Raw genomic sequence first — 13,989 nt, forward strand, 5'->3', positions numbered from 1 at the left:
AATTGAGAATCTGTGGTCTGACTTGAAGATTGCTATTCACCAGACGAAACTATCTAACTTGAAGGAGCTGGAGCAGTTTTGCCTTAAAGGGACTCTGTCACCTGAATTTGGAGGGAAAAATCTTCAGCCATAGGGGCGGGGTTTTCGGGTGTTTGATTCACCCTTTCCTTACCCGCTGGCTGCATGCTGGCTGCAATATTGGATTGAAGTTCATTCTCTGTCCTCCGTAGTACATGCCTGCACAAGGCAATCTTACCTTGCGCAAGCGTGTACTATGGAGGACAGAGAATGAACTTCAATCCAATATTGCAGCCAGCATGCAGCCAGCGGGTAAGGAATGGGTGAATCAAACACCCGAAAACCCCGCCCCTATGGCTGAAGATTGTTCCCTCCAAATTCAGGTGACAGAGTCCCTTTAAGGAATGGGCAAAAATCTCAATTGCCAGATGTGGAAAACTCATAGAGACTTATCCAAAGCGATTTGCAGCTGTAATTACCGCCAAAGAAGGCTCTACAAAGTACTGACTTTAAGGCGATGCAAAGTTATGCACACTGAAGTTTTCAGTTATTTTGTCCTAGTAGTTATTTGCCTTACAAAAAAAAACCAAATGATCATAGTTGTAGGACTATTCATTACATGAACTGATGCAAACCGTCAAGAAAAAAACAGTGAAATTACATGTTGTGAGGTAGCAAAATACAAAAAATGGCAAGGGGGGAGGTGAACACTTTTGCAAGCCAGTGTGTGTGTGTGTGTGTCTGAAGGCATCAAAACTATGAATTAACACATGTGGAATTATATACTTAACAAAAAAGAGTGAAACAACTGAAAATATGTCTCATATTCTAAGTTCTTCAAAGTAGCCACCTTTTGCTTTGATTACTGATTTGCACACTCTTGGCATTCTCTTGATGAGCTTCAAGAGGTAGTCACCGAATATGGTTTTCACTTCACAGGTGTGCCCTGTCAGGTGTAATAAGTGTAATTTCTTGCCTTATAAATGGGGTTGGGACCATCAGTTGTTTTGTGCAGAAGTCTGGTGGATACACAGCTGATAGTCCTACTGAATAGACTGTTAGAATTTGTATTATGGCAAGAACAAAGCTGCTAAGTAAAGAAAAACGAGTGGCCATCATTACTTTAAGAAATGAAGGTCAGACAGTCCGATAAATTGGGAAAACTTTGAAAGTATCCCTAAGTGCAGTGGCAAAAACCATCAAGCACTACAAAGAAACTGGCTCACATGAGGACCGCCCCAGGAAAGGAAGACCAAGAGTCACCTCTGCTTCTGAGGATAAGTTTATCCGAGTCACCAGCCTCAGAAATCGCAGGTTAACAGCAGCTCAGATTAGAGACCAGGTCAATGCCACATAGAGATCTAGCAGCAGACACATCTCTACAACAACTGTTAGGAGGAGACTTTGTGCAGCAGGCCTTCATGGTAAAATAGCTGCTAGGAAACCACTGCTAAGGACAGGCAACAAGCAGAAGAGACTTGTTTGGGCTAAAGAACACAAGGAATGGACATTAGACCAGTGGAAATCTGTGGTTTGGTCTGATGAGTCAAAATTTGAGATATTTGGTTCCACCGACCGTGTCTTTGTGCAACGCAGAAAAGGTGAATGGATGAACTCTACATGCCTGGTTCCCACCGTGAAGCATGGAGGAGGAGGTGTGATGGTGTGGGGGTGCTTTGCTGGTGACACTGTTGGGGATTTATTAAAAACTGAAGGCATACTGAACCAGCATGGCTACCACAGCATCTTGCAGCGGCATGCTATTCCATACGATTTGCGTTTTGCTGGACCATCATTTATTTTTCAACAGGACAATGACCCCAAACACACCTCCAGGCTGTGTAAGGGCTATTTGACCAAGAAGGAGAGTGATGGGGTGCTACGCCAGATAACCTGGCCTCCAGTGTCACCAGATCTGAACCCAATCGAGATGGTTTGGGGTGAGCTGGACCACAAAGTGAAGGTAAAGGGCCAACAAGTGCTAAGCATCTCTGGGAACTCCTTCAAGACTGTTGGAAGACCATTCCCGGTGACTACCTCTTGAAGCTCATCAAGAGAATGCCAAGAGTGTGCAAAGCAGTCATCAAAGCAAAAGGTGGCTACTTTGAAGAACCTAGAATATAAGACATAATTTCAGTTGTTTCACACTTTTTTTGTTAAGTATATAATTCCACATGTGTTAATTCATAGTTTTGATGCCTTCAGTGTGAATGTACAATTTTCATAGTCATGAAAATACAGAAAATCTTTGAATGAGAAGGTGTGCCCAAACTTTTGGTCTGTACTGTATATGTATATTTATTGTTTGTTTGTTTGTTTTTTTGTTTTTAAATGAGTCATAAATAGTAATGTTTACAACAAACTAATATACTTCTTTTACTATAGTTGCCCAGATCTGCAGATATCATCCTTTTGCCATCTCCTCTTCTATCCTTGTGCTCAACAATGGACAGTGTTTCCTGTGTCAGAAAGTAAGTGGTTTTGTTTATGAAGGGGACTGGCTTCTTGCTCATTTTCGAAGGCTAATCCAGCTCCCTTTATGTGTATGCACTGGCCTTGAGAAGGGAGCTGGCTTAGCTGTTCAAGTTCTTACCATTTCCCTGCTGTCTTTTTTTTTGTCAACGACAGATACAGATTATTTTATTTTCTGCACCATTCTCAACTTATTTTTTGTAACTATTGTGTATGAAAAACCTAGAAAATGTGCACTTTTGGAATCCTGGACACATTTTTTTTAATCCTTTAGTGACTAGGTCACATTTTTCAAACCTGACATGTGTCAGGATCATATATCTAAATGGTTAATGAATATGTAGCTAGTAAATGTAGCGTTTCTCCACTGGTTGCTCTGGCATTTCAATTGCATGCTAATATCACTAGTTTATTAACTTTTGTGGACTTTTCCAACCAATGGAGAAACGCTACTTTTACTAGCTACATAATCATTAACCATTTAGACAAATGATCTCTGCTGGCCTAGTATGTATTCTTATTTGTGCTCATCTTGTTTAGTAATAACTCCGGAATGTTTCTTCATATCCCAGTATATTTGAGATTGTTGTTTCAGGACTCATTATATTTTATGATAATAGTAAATTTAGTTGTATATGTTTTGCGCTTATTTATAAAAATTTCAGAAATTTGACAAATTCTAAGAATTCGCAATTTTCAAACTTTGATTTTATGCAGATCGTCATACCGCACAAAGCAGTTAATAAATAACATTTCCCTCATGTCCGCTTTACATCGGCACCATTTGTGAAATGTTCTTTTATTTTGTTAGGATGTTAGAAGCTTTAAAATTGTAGCAGTCATTTTTCATTTGTTCAAAGAAATTAGCAAAATTAGCTTTTTTAGGGACCTATTCAGTTTTGGGGACCTATATATATTGAAAAAGAAAAACCAAAGTGTTACCATTTTAAAATGGCACCGCTCAACATATTCAGAACTGCTCTGATGTTTAGTGACATGACGCGAAAGAAAAATCTCTATATCTAATTGTCTAAGGTCCATTTCCGTCTGTTTGTCTGTAACGGAAATCCCGCGTTGCTGATTGGTCTCACCCGCCGGCTATATACTACGTGGCTGTGTTACATTCTACGTGGCTGTGCTATATGCTACGTGGCTGTGCTATATGCTACGTGAGCTGTGTTAGGCTGGTTTCACACTTGCGTTTCAAAACGCATGCGTTTTAAAAAAAAAAGCATGGTGAAAAAACGCATGTAAACGCGTGCAAACGCTGCTTTTTTTGACGCATGCGTTTTTGCATGTGGTGAAAAAAACGCGGCGTTTTGACGCCTGCCAATCATCAAAATAAAGTAAAAAACCCACTATAAACAGAAAGAACTAGGGTTAAGGGTAGGGTTAGGGGTGGGGGTGGGGATCCTAACCCTAACCCTAACCCTAAAGGGATCCTAACCCTAACCCTAACCCTACCCCTAACCCTAACCCTAAAGGGATCCTAACCCTAACCCTACCCCTAACTCTAACCCTACCCCTAACCCTACCCCTAACCCTAACCCTACCCTTAAAGGGTTTAGGGTTAGGGGTAGGGTTAGGGGTAGGGTTAGGGGTAGGGTTAGGGTTAGGAGTAGGGTTAGGGGTAGGGTTAGGGGTAGGATCCCTTTATCAATTTTATGGTGTGGGGTGGTTTATCAGTGTGTTTTTATGTTTTTTTTTTTAAAAACGCATGCATTTTTAACGCATGCAAACGCATGTGGTTAAAAACGCATGCGTTTACATAGACAGCAATGCATTTTTTTGCCACCAAAAAACGCATGCGTTTTTTTGCGGCAAAAAAAACGCCGCTAAAAATACTACATGTTGCATTTCTGCAACACAACGCATGCAGAAAAAAACGCATGCGCTGCAAAAACTCGTCAAAACGCATACAAAAAAACGCATGCGTTTTTAATGTTAAATATAGGTGTTCTGCCCATCTAAATGTGCAGAGAGTTAATTATCATGTTATTCAAGTTGTGGCCACTGGAGGTCATCAGTTGCCTACTTTTCATGTTGTTTACCAACCTTTCCCTCCTAAGAGCAATGTCTTATGGGTTAGTTCCGCCCACATTCTTCTTGTGAAGACAAGCTTCAGTAGCCATTTTTCCTCAGATCTGCAGAGAGGCACACGTGCTCCTGTCTCGCTTACTTTCTTACCCCTGTCCTAACGGATCTCGGTACGTTTATAAAGGTTTAATGCATCTTATGTTTGTGTTAGTATTTAAGCCTTATGCAGCTCCTATAGTCATATATAGTTAGGCAGATGTGCTTTGCAGCTTGCAGTTAGGTTAATGTGTACTCTGCATTTAGATAGATGCATTCTTGTATAGAATAGGGCAGTGCTGTTAGAATTACTGTGTAATGCACTCTGTATAATTCTTGCTGTTATGTCCCAGTTATTTATGTGATTGCACCCTGTATGTGCATATACTGAAATGCTGTTATTCTTTACAGTTTTTCACCAGTCATCCACTATGATCAGTCATCCACTATGATTATTCACTGAACATCCACTTTGTACATCAACATCATTCACTATTCGATCATCTACTATGAATACTGTCCACCATTGTTGTTCAACGTTATAGTTTTGGTTATCATCACCCTAATAAATAAGACTTAAGCATCAACACAGTCTGTTTACTGGGATGTGGATGAAGGTTTAGCCATATGTTGGAATCCACACAGCATCCTACGTGGAGGAAGACAGAACAGTGAAAAACGAGACCGCCAGTCGCAGGCGGTGATTGTAAAGTAAGAACAAATTAGCTGCCTTCAGTGAAACTGATAGCCGGTCGCAGGCTGTAGTTGTTCAGACTGTACGGAACCGCTAACACCCACACTGCTCCGCATTCGGGTATCACAGCAGCCGCCATACAGCCGCGGGACTATACTGCAGCCCGCCAAGAGAAGCTACATCATTCCCGCCACGCGGAAGCTCACCGCACCTAGACTCAGTTTCCCGCCAAAACACTCAGCAATACGCAGCTAAGCGCACAATGTCTCGAAACAGCACATCCTCACTCAAGACGAGGTCACGAGCAAGCACTAACAGGTCATCATTAGCAGAGCTGTCTGCTGTCGCTCGTGCTGAAGCTGAAGCAGCCAAAGCGAGGTCCTCCTTTGCCGAGAAAGAAGTGCATCTAAAGCTGAGACAAGCAGAGCATGAGGCAGAAAAGGTACGTTTGCAGGCAGAACAAACTGCACGCCTGCAAGCTGAAACCGCACGTTTGCGGGCAGAGCAAGAAGCAGAAGGTGCGCGCCTGCAAGTGTCTCTAGAAAGACTTATGGTAGACAAAGAGGCAGCAGCTGCAATAGCTAAGGCAGAGTACTTGGAAGCCATGAAGGATCCTGATTATGAGAGACGCAGCAACGTTCTTGGAACAGATCTAGAGCAGCAAGATCCAGCTCAGCGCGTCGCAGAGTACGTTCATCGACACTCCAGCATGGACAACACCCTCGACAGACTACAACGATCAGCCTACGCCGATTATCATCGATCCAACCCCGAACTTCACTACTACAAACAAGAAGACGTCCAACACAGAGGAGTCGACCACAGCTACCGTTCCACTGAGAAGAAGGTACAGCTCCCACCTCACCTTAAAGAGACATCTTCTTCACCAGAAAGGTACTATGCAGACTGTCCGAAGCCAAGAGCGTCTCACAGGTATGGTGACACACCACACACTAGACATGGCTATAACATACCGGCTCGTACCAACACTGATCAAGCCACCATAGACTTGGCAAAGTTCTTTGCCCGCCGAGAACTGGTAACAAAAGGACTTGTAAAGTTCACTGACAAAGCCGAAAACTACAGGTCGTGGCGAGCTTCGTTCCAGAACGCCATTCAGGGACTGGACCTTTCTAGTAGTGAGGAGTTAGATCTCCTGGTAAAGTGGCTTGGAACTGAATCGGTCGAGCATGCTAAAAGACTAAGAGACATTAACATAGAATACCCACACATAGGTTTACGTAAAGTGTGGGAAAGACTTGACGGATGCTATGGGTCCGTAGAAGTAATAGAGAATGCTTTATTCAAAAGAATTGATGATTTCCCTAAGATAGGGCCCAAGGGTTATCAAAGACTTAGAGAATTGAATGATTTATTGATAGAGTTACAGGTCGCCCAGAAGGAAGGTCACTTGGCTGGATTGGCATTCTTAAACACTGCTAGGGGTGTCAATCCAATAGTACAAAAACTTCCTTACAATCTTCAAGAAAGGTGGATTATATATGGTTCACGGTATAAACAAATTCATAATGTACCATTCCCTCCTTTTGCTGTATTTGTTGAGTTTGTCACCCAGCAAGCCAAGATCAGAAATGACCCTAGTTTTGATTTCACTCTGTCATGTTCCACTACCCCTGGTGTCAAACCCAGTAAGACACCCGTGGCAGTCCATAAAACTGATATTGATTCCACAGGTCCTCCACACAAGACAACTAAGCCCCCTACGGAAGAGAGCAAACCTCAGGATGTCAGTAAGCAGTGTCCTCTACACAGGAAACCACATCCTCTACTAAAGTGCAGAGCCTTCAGGGAGAAGACTTTAGAGGATCGCAAAGGTTTCCTCAAGGAAAACAACATCTGCTTCAAATGCTGTGCTACGACCTCTCACTTCGCCAGGAACTGTGGAGCTAGCGTGAAATGTGCAGAATGCAGCAGCACGGATCACAATACAGCCTTGCATCCTGGACCACCTCCAGGAGTGTTGTCACAAGCAGAGAAGCACGATGAGAAACAGAAGAACACCGACGAAGACACCCCTGCGGTCACCTCTCAATGTACGGAGATCTGTAAGGGACTCAAGGGAGGAAGATCCTGCTCAAAAATCTGCCTTGTCCGAGTCTATCCAACAGGCCACAGAGACAAAGCGCTCAAGATATATGCAATCCTAGATGACCAAAGTAATAGGTCTTTAGCCAGGTCCATCTTCTTTGACAACTTCAGCATTGTAGGCCCCAGTTCTCCCTACTCCCTTAGGACATGTTCAGGTACCGTCGAGACGGCGGGGAGGAAAGCAACCGGATACAAAGTGGAGTCCATGGATGGCCAGACCTGTCTGTCACTACCGACCATCCTGGAGTGCAACCAGATTCCTGACAACAGGTCTGAGATACCTTCACCAGAGGTGGCAACGTATCACCCCCACCTGAAGCGTATAGCCCACCTGATACCTAAGTTGGAACCAGAAGCGCCAATAGCTTTACTTCTGGGAAGAGATATACTACGAGTCCACAAGACTAGAGAATATATCAACGGCTCACTGAATGCTCCATACGCGCAGAGGCAAGACCTTGGATGGGTCATTGTAGGAGATGTCTGTCTAGGAGGAGCACACAAGCCGGTCTCAGTCAACAGTATGCTTACCAGCACACTAGAAAATGGACGTCCATCTCTCTTCCAGCCGTGTCACAATAGTCTGCTGGTAAAGGAACTACCGAGCAGCACTCCCCTACCTTGCCCTTTCTCAGTTCCTATCAACGAAGACCACGCCTGTGAAGGTGAACAAGACCACATAGGATGTACAGTCTTCCACAGGACGAAGGAAGACAACAAGGTAGCGATGTCTATAGAAGACAAGATATTCCTGGACATCATGGACGAACAAATAGTCAAGGATACGGCGAATAGTTGGGTCGCACCTCTACCATTTCGACCTCAGAGGAGACGCCTACCCAACAACAAGGAATTGGTCTACAGCAGATTCATCTCCCTAAGACACAAGCTTCAGAAGTCACCTGAGACGAAGGAACATTTCTTTACCTTCATGGGAAAGATATTCCAGAACAACCACGCAGAGATTGCACCTGCACTTCGACACGGAGAGGAGTGTTGGTACCTGCCCATTTTTGGAGTGTACCATCCTAAGAAGCCAGGTCAAATTAGAGTGGTATTCGACTCAAGTGCCAAATGCGAAGACGTGTCATTGAATGATGTCTTACTGTCGGGCCCAGACCTCAACAACAGACTTCTGGAAGTATTACTCTGTTTCCGTAGAGATTCAGTGGCATTTATGGCCGACATACAACAGATGTTCCACTGTTTTCTCATCAAAGAGGAACACAGAAACTGCCTGAGGTTCTTCTGGTACCGTGACAACGACCCGGACGAAGACATCGCAGAGTACTGGATGCGGGTACACATCTTTGGGAACAGTCCTTCCCCAGCGGTCGCAATCTATGGCCTCCAACATTCTGCCAAAAAGGGTGAAGAAGAGTATGGCTCGGACGTCAGGTCCTTTGTGGAAAAGGATTTTTACGTGGATGACTGTTTGAAGTCCACACCGACAAGTGAGGCCGCAATCAGTCTACTAAAGAGGACTCGTGACATGCTCGCTCAGTCTAACCTAAGGTTACACAAGATTTCCTCCAACCGCCGAGAGTTGATGGAAGCCTTTCCCTCTGAAGACTAGTCCAGCGATCTAAAGGATTTAGACCTCAGCATCGACCCCCTTCCTATGCAGCGGAGCCTTGGATTGCTGTGGGACCTGAAGACAGATACCTTCACCTTTCAGATCAGCAAGGATAAGAAACCCTTCACGCGCAGAGGAGTTCTTTCTTTCGTGAATAGTTTATACGACCCCTTGGGGTTCGTAGCTCCAGTAACCATCCAAGGAAAGCTGATGCTCAGGGACTTCACCCAAGACACTACTGATTGGGATGATCCACTTCCAGCGGGAAAGGCTGACCTGTGGGCAGAGTGGAGGAAGTCTCTTGTAGCCCTGACCAACCTTCGTGTGAAACGACCGTATGCTCCTGTGCCATCCACAGAGGTCAAAACGCAAACACTTTGTATTTTCTGTGATGCATCAGTCAAAGCGATTGCAGCAGTAGCGTACCTCAAATCCACAGACGTAAGCGGACAATGCCATATCGGGTTCGTTATGAGCCGGACGAAATTGGCGCCACTTCGTGAACACACGATACCCAGACTGGAACTGTGTGCTGCTGTCCTCGCAGTTGAGTTGGCCGAACTGATCTCGGATGCGATGAGGCTGAAGATCAAGGATGCAGAGTTCTACACCGATAGCAAGGTGGTACTGGGGTACATCTGTAACGAGATGCGACGCTTCTACGTCTACGTCAGCAACCGGGTATTTCGGATAAGAAGATCCACCGACCCTAATCAGTGGCACTACGTGCCTACTCACCACAATCCTGTGGACCACGCGACTAGATCCATTGCACCCAGTTACCTGAAGGACACTTCATGGTTCACAGGTCCTACCTCTTTGTACCATTCGATATCCCACATCAGCAGGCCTGAAACTTTCGAACTAGTGGGTCCAGACACAGACGAAGAGATCCGACCTCAAGTGTCTGCTCTACATACAGAGATTTCAAGCTGCCATCTCGAATCTCACCGGTTCAGCAGGTTCTCCACCTGGAAGTCACTTGTTCGAGCTATAGCTTGTCTATTTCATGTAACCCAGTCCTACAAGACAGCACTTTCTAGTGATTCTGGAGATCCATCCATCCTTACTCCAGCAATGTTACTTACACAGAAAACCTGTGTCCCGAAAGCTCCACTCGGAGAATTCAATGACAAAGACCTCTACAGACGACAATGGAGGCAAGTACAAAGCGTGTCCAACGTCTTCTGGAATAGATGGAGGAAACAGTATCTCTCCACTCTGCAAAGCAGGACAAAGTGGCAGAAAGACCGCCCAAACATTCAATCTGGCGATTTTGCACTCGTCAAAGACAGTCAGTCACATCGGAACGAGTGGCCACTCGGCCTAGTCATTAAGACCCTTCCCAGTAAAGATGGGAAAGTGCGGAAAGTAGAGGTCAGAGTGTGCAAGCTTGGAGAAAACAAACTGTTCCTCAGGCCCGTTGCCGAGCTTGTATTATTATTTTCCCCAAAAGAACCTAATTGTGGCATCTGTTGACGCCAAGCGGGGAGTGTTCTGCCCATCTTAATGTGCAGAGAGTTAATTATCATGTTATTCAAGTTGTGGCCACTGGAGGTCATCAGTTGCCTACTTTTCATGTTGTTTACCAACCTTTCCCTCCTAAGAGCAATGTCTTATGGGTTAGTTCCGCCCACATTCTTCTTGTGAAGACAAGCTTCAGTAGCCATTTTTCCTCAGATCTGCGGAGAGGCACACGTGCTCCTGTCTCGCTTACTTTCTTACCCCTGTCCTAACGGATCTCGGTACGTTTATAAAGGTTTAATGCATCTTATGTTTGTGTTAGTATTTAAGCCTTATGCAGCTCCTATAGTCAGATATAGTTAGGCAGATGTGCTTTGCAGCTTGCAGTTAGGTTAATGTGTACTCTGCATTTAGATAGATGCATTCTTGTATAGAATAGGGCAGTGCTGTTAGAATTACTGTGTAATGCACTCTGTATAATTCTTGCTGTTATGTCCCAGTTATTTATGTGATTGCACCCTGTATGTGCATATACTGAAATGCTGTTATTCTTTACAGTTTTTCACCAGTCATCCACTATGATCAGTCATCCACTATGATTATTCACTGAACATCCACTTTGTACATCAACATCATTCACTATTCGATCATCTACTATGAATACTGTCCACCATTGTTGTTCAACGTTATAGTTTTGGTTATCATCACCCTAATAAATAAGACTTAAGCATCAACACAGTCTGTTTACTGGGATGTGGATGAAGGTTTAGCCGTATGTTGGAATCCACACAGCATCCTACGTGGAGGAAGACAGAACAATAGGGGAAAAAACGCATGCGTTTTTTTGCGTTTTTTGCTGCAAAAACGCAAAAAAAAAACGCAAATGTGAAACCACCCTTATATACTACGTGGCTGTGCTATATACTACGTGGCTGTGTTACATACTACGTGGCTGTGCTATATACTACATGGGCTGTGTTATGTGCTTCGTGGGCTGTGCAATATACTATGTGGCTGTGTTATATACTACGTGGCTGTGTTATATGCTATGTGTCTGTGCTATATGCTACATGGGCTGTGTTATATACTAAGTGGGCTGTGTTTTATGCTACATGACTGTGCTATATTTCTCTGCTGTATCTGTGCATCATGAATTGTGTGTTAAAGGGGGGGCCCACTGAGACTCTTTAGCCTGGGGCCCTCAAAAACCTGGAGCTGCCCCTGTCCGGGCACGACCAATCAGCGACAGGCGCAGTTCGGCCACGAATTGGTGTGGCATTTGAACCACGCTTCGCTGATTGGTCGTGCCCGGCCGAATCCTGTGTATTCATTGCATTATTCTTAAATCTTCATAAATAAACTACATACATATTCTAGAATACCCGATGCGTTAGAATCGGGCCACTATCTAGTGTTATTATAATCACCTAAATGTTGCTAACTTCTGAACCAGCCACTATGGCCGGCCGACTCTAAGGCCATTTCTTGGCCATGAATTACCATGGCAATCATCAGGACCACACAATCATGATCTGAGGATGTCGATGGGGTTAAAGAGGGAGCCCCCACACTCTTAATCATCTAGATGCCGCAGTCATTATTGACGGCAACATCTAAGGGGCCATGTTACACTATTGGGCTGTGCACCCGTCCGATTTTTTTTTTCCTTTGACTAAATTGGTCTGGGAAAAAAAATCTCAGCATGCATGATTTGCCTCCAAGTATCGGATGGCACTCGCCCGTTCAACTCTATGGGTCTGTGGAAAACATTGGACCACACTCGGATAATGATTTTCCCAGACTTATAATATAGAGAAGGTGGAGAAACGGTTTTTTTTCTCCACTTCCTAGAAGATAAGATCACACTCTGATCAGCACAATGAGACTGATTTCCTCAAATTAGAAAAAAATGGTGATGTGACCCTAGCCTTAATGTGCATGTGCATGCTACTCACGGTGTGATCACATATTTTTTGCTGAAGAGATCTCCGTGCCTTTGTTTTCCAGATCAGCAAGTCCCAATGGTTAGACCCTTGTCAATAATAATGTTATGGCATAATTTTTAACTCCATCACGACCTTAGACGTATCCAGGTTGGGAAGTACTTCCCGACCTTGAATGTATGGATAAGTCACGGCAATTTTACGCCAGGAGCTGTGCGCTCTATTTCCACCGGGTGTTCAGCTGACATGACAACTGACACCCGGCACTCATTGCCAGGACCGGTGCCCACACTGCTCCCAGCAGTTTATCCCAGATATCGATAGCAGCATTTAGAAGAGAGGGAGATGGGTCTCTCTCTTAGATTGGCGCCTTTGCGATGTTATAGCAAAGGACCGATTGTTGACATGATGACCCAAATGTCATCATGACAACATCCGAATCACCATGGCTTGCAAGCCAGTTAGATCATGGGCAGTGCATGGTCTAACTAGCTGATGTCAGTGCAGCACTGACAGGTATAAATCATAGCAATATGCTTACAATAAAAATGTAATTTATTCTTTCTTCACCGCTCAGTGGTATAAAACTCTGAGGCACATGTGGTGTCAATATGATCACTGCACCCCCTAGATTAATTCAATGGGAGATGTAGTTTGTAAAATTAATTCACATATAGGGGGTTTCTGTTGTTCTGGCACCTCAGGGCCTCTGCCAATGTGACATGGCACCCTCCATCAAAATCTGAACTCCAATATGGCACTTCTTCCCTTCTAAGCTGTGCTCTGTGCCTCAAAAGTACTTTTCTGCCACATATGGGGTATCAATGTACTCAGGAAAAATTGTACAACAAATTGTATGAATATCCAAAATTTGGGGCTAAAAAACATTTTTGTGGGGTAAATGTGATTTTCTTTTTTATTTTCACTGCTCAACATTATAAACTTCTGCGAACACCTGGGGGTTCAAAGTGTTCACTACACATCTAAATATGTTCCTTGAGGGGTCTAGTTTCCAAAATGGCATCACTCGTGGAGGGTTTTCACAGTTTAGGCACATCAGGGGCTCTCCAAACGTGACATGGTGTTCACTAATAGTTCCAGAAAATTTTGCATTCAAAAACTCAAATGACGCTCCCTTTTTTCCGAGAACTTTCTAAGGCCAGTTTCACACGTCAGTGGCTTCGGTACATGAGGTGACAGTTTCCTCACGTACCGGAGCCACTGACACACGTAGACACATTCAAATCAATGCATCTGTGCAGATGTCATTGATTTTTTGCGGACCGTGTCTCCGTGCGCCAAACATGGAGACATGTCAGTGTTCATGGGAGCGCACGTATTACACAGACCCATTAAAGTCAATGGGTCCGTTTAAAACACGTACCGCACACGGACGTTGTCCGTGTGCAGTCTGTGTGCTATGCAGGAGACGGCGCTACAGTAAGCGCTGTCCCCCCCACTGGTGCTGAAGCCGCCATTGATATCTTCCCTGCAGCAGCGTTTGCTGTAGAGAAGATATTCCTTTTTTTTTTAAGTTTCTCATGTTTAAAATAAAGCTCCATGTCCCCACCCCCCTCCCACCCCTGTGCGCCCCCCCGCTGTTCTTAAAATACTCACCCGGCTCGCTCCCTCGCTGGCTG

At 44.4% G+C, this 13,989-nt stretch overlaps 1 protein-coding gene across 1 annotated transcript in view; it reads left to right on the plus strand.

The window, feature by feature from the left end:
- LOC138647650 (histone deacetylase 11-like) overlaps window positions 1-13,989 on the plus strand; it is a 73,318-nt gene that overhangs the window by 2,332 nt on the left and 56,997 nt on the right. The window contains exon 2 of the mRNA XM_069736815.1: window positions 2,404-2,489. Within this exon, the coding sequence (XP_069592916.1) occupies window positions 2,464-2,489 (26 nt within the window). The 5' untranslated portion in view covers window positions 2,404-2,463. The remainder of the gene's footprint in view (window positions 1-2,403; window positions 2,490-13,989) is intronic.

The sequence above is a fragment of the Ranitomeya imitator genome, chromosome 8, assembly GCF_032444005.1.
Source record: "Ranitomeya imitator isolate aRanImi1 chromosome 8, aRanImi1.pri, whole genome shotgun sequence".
In the NCBI taxonomy this organism is placed as follows: domain Eukaryota; kingdom Metazoa; phylum Chordata; class Amphibia; order Anura; family Dendrobatidae; genus Ranitomeya; species Ranitomeya imitator.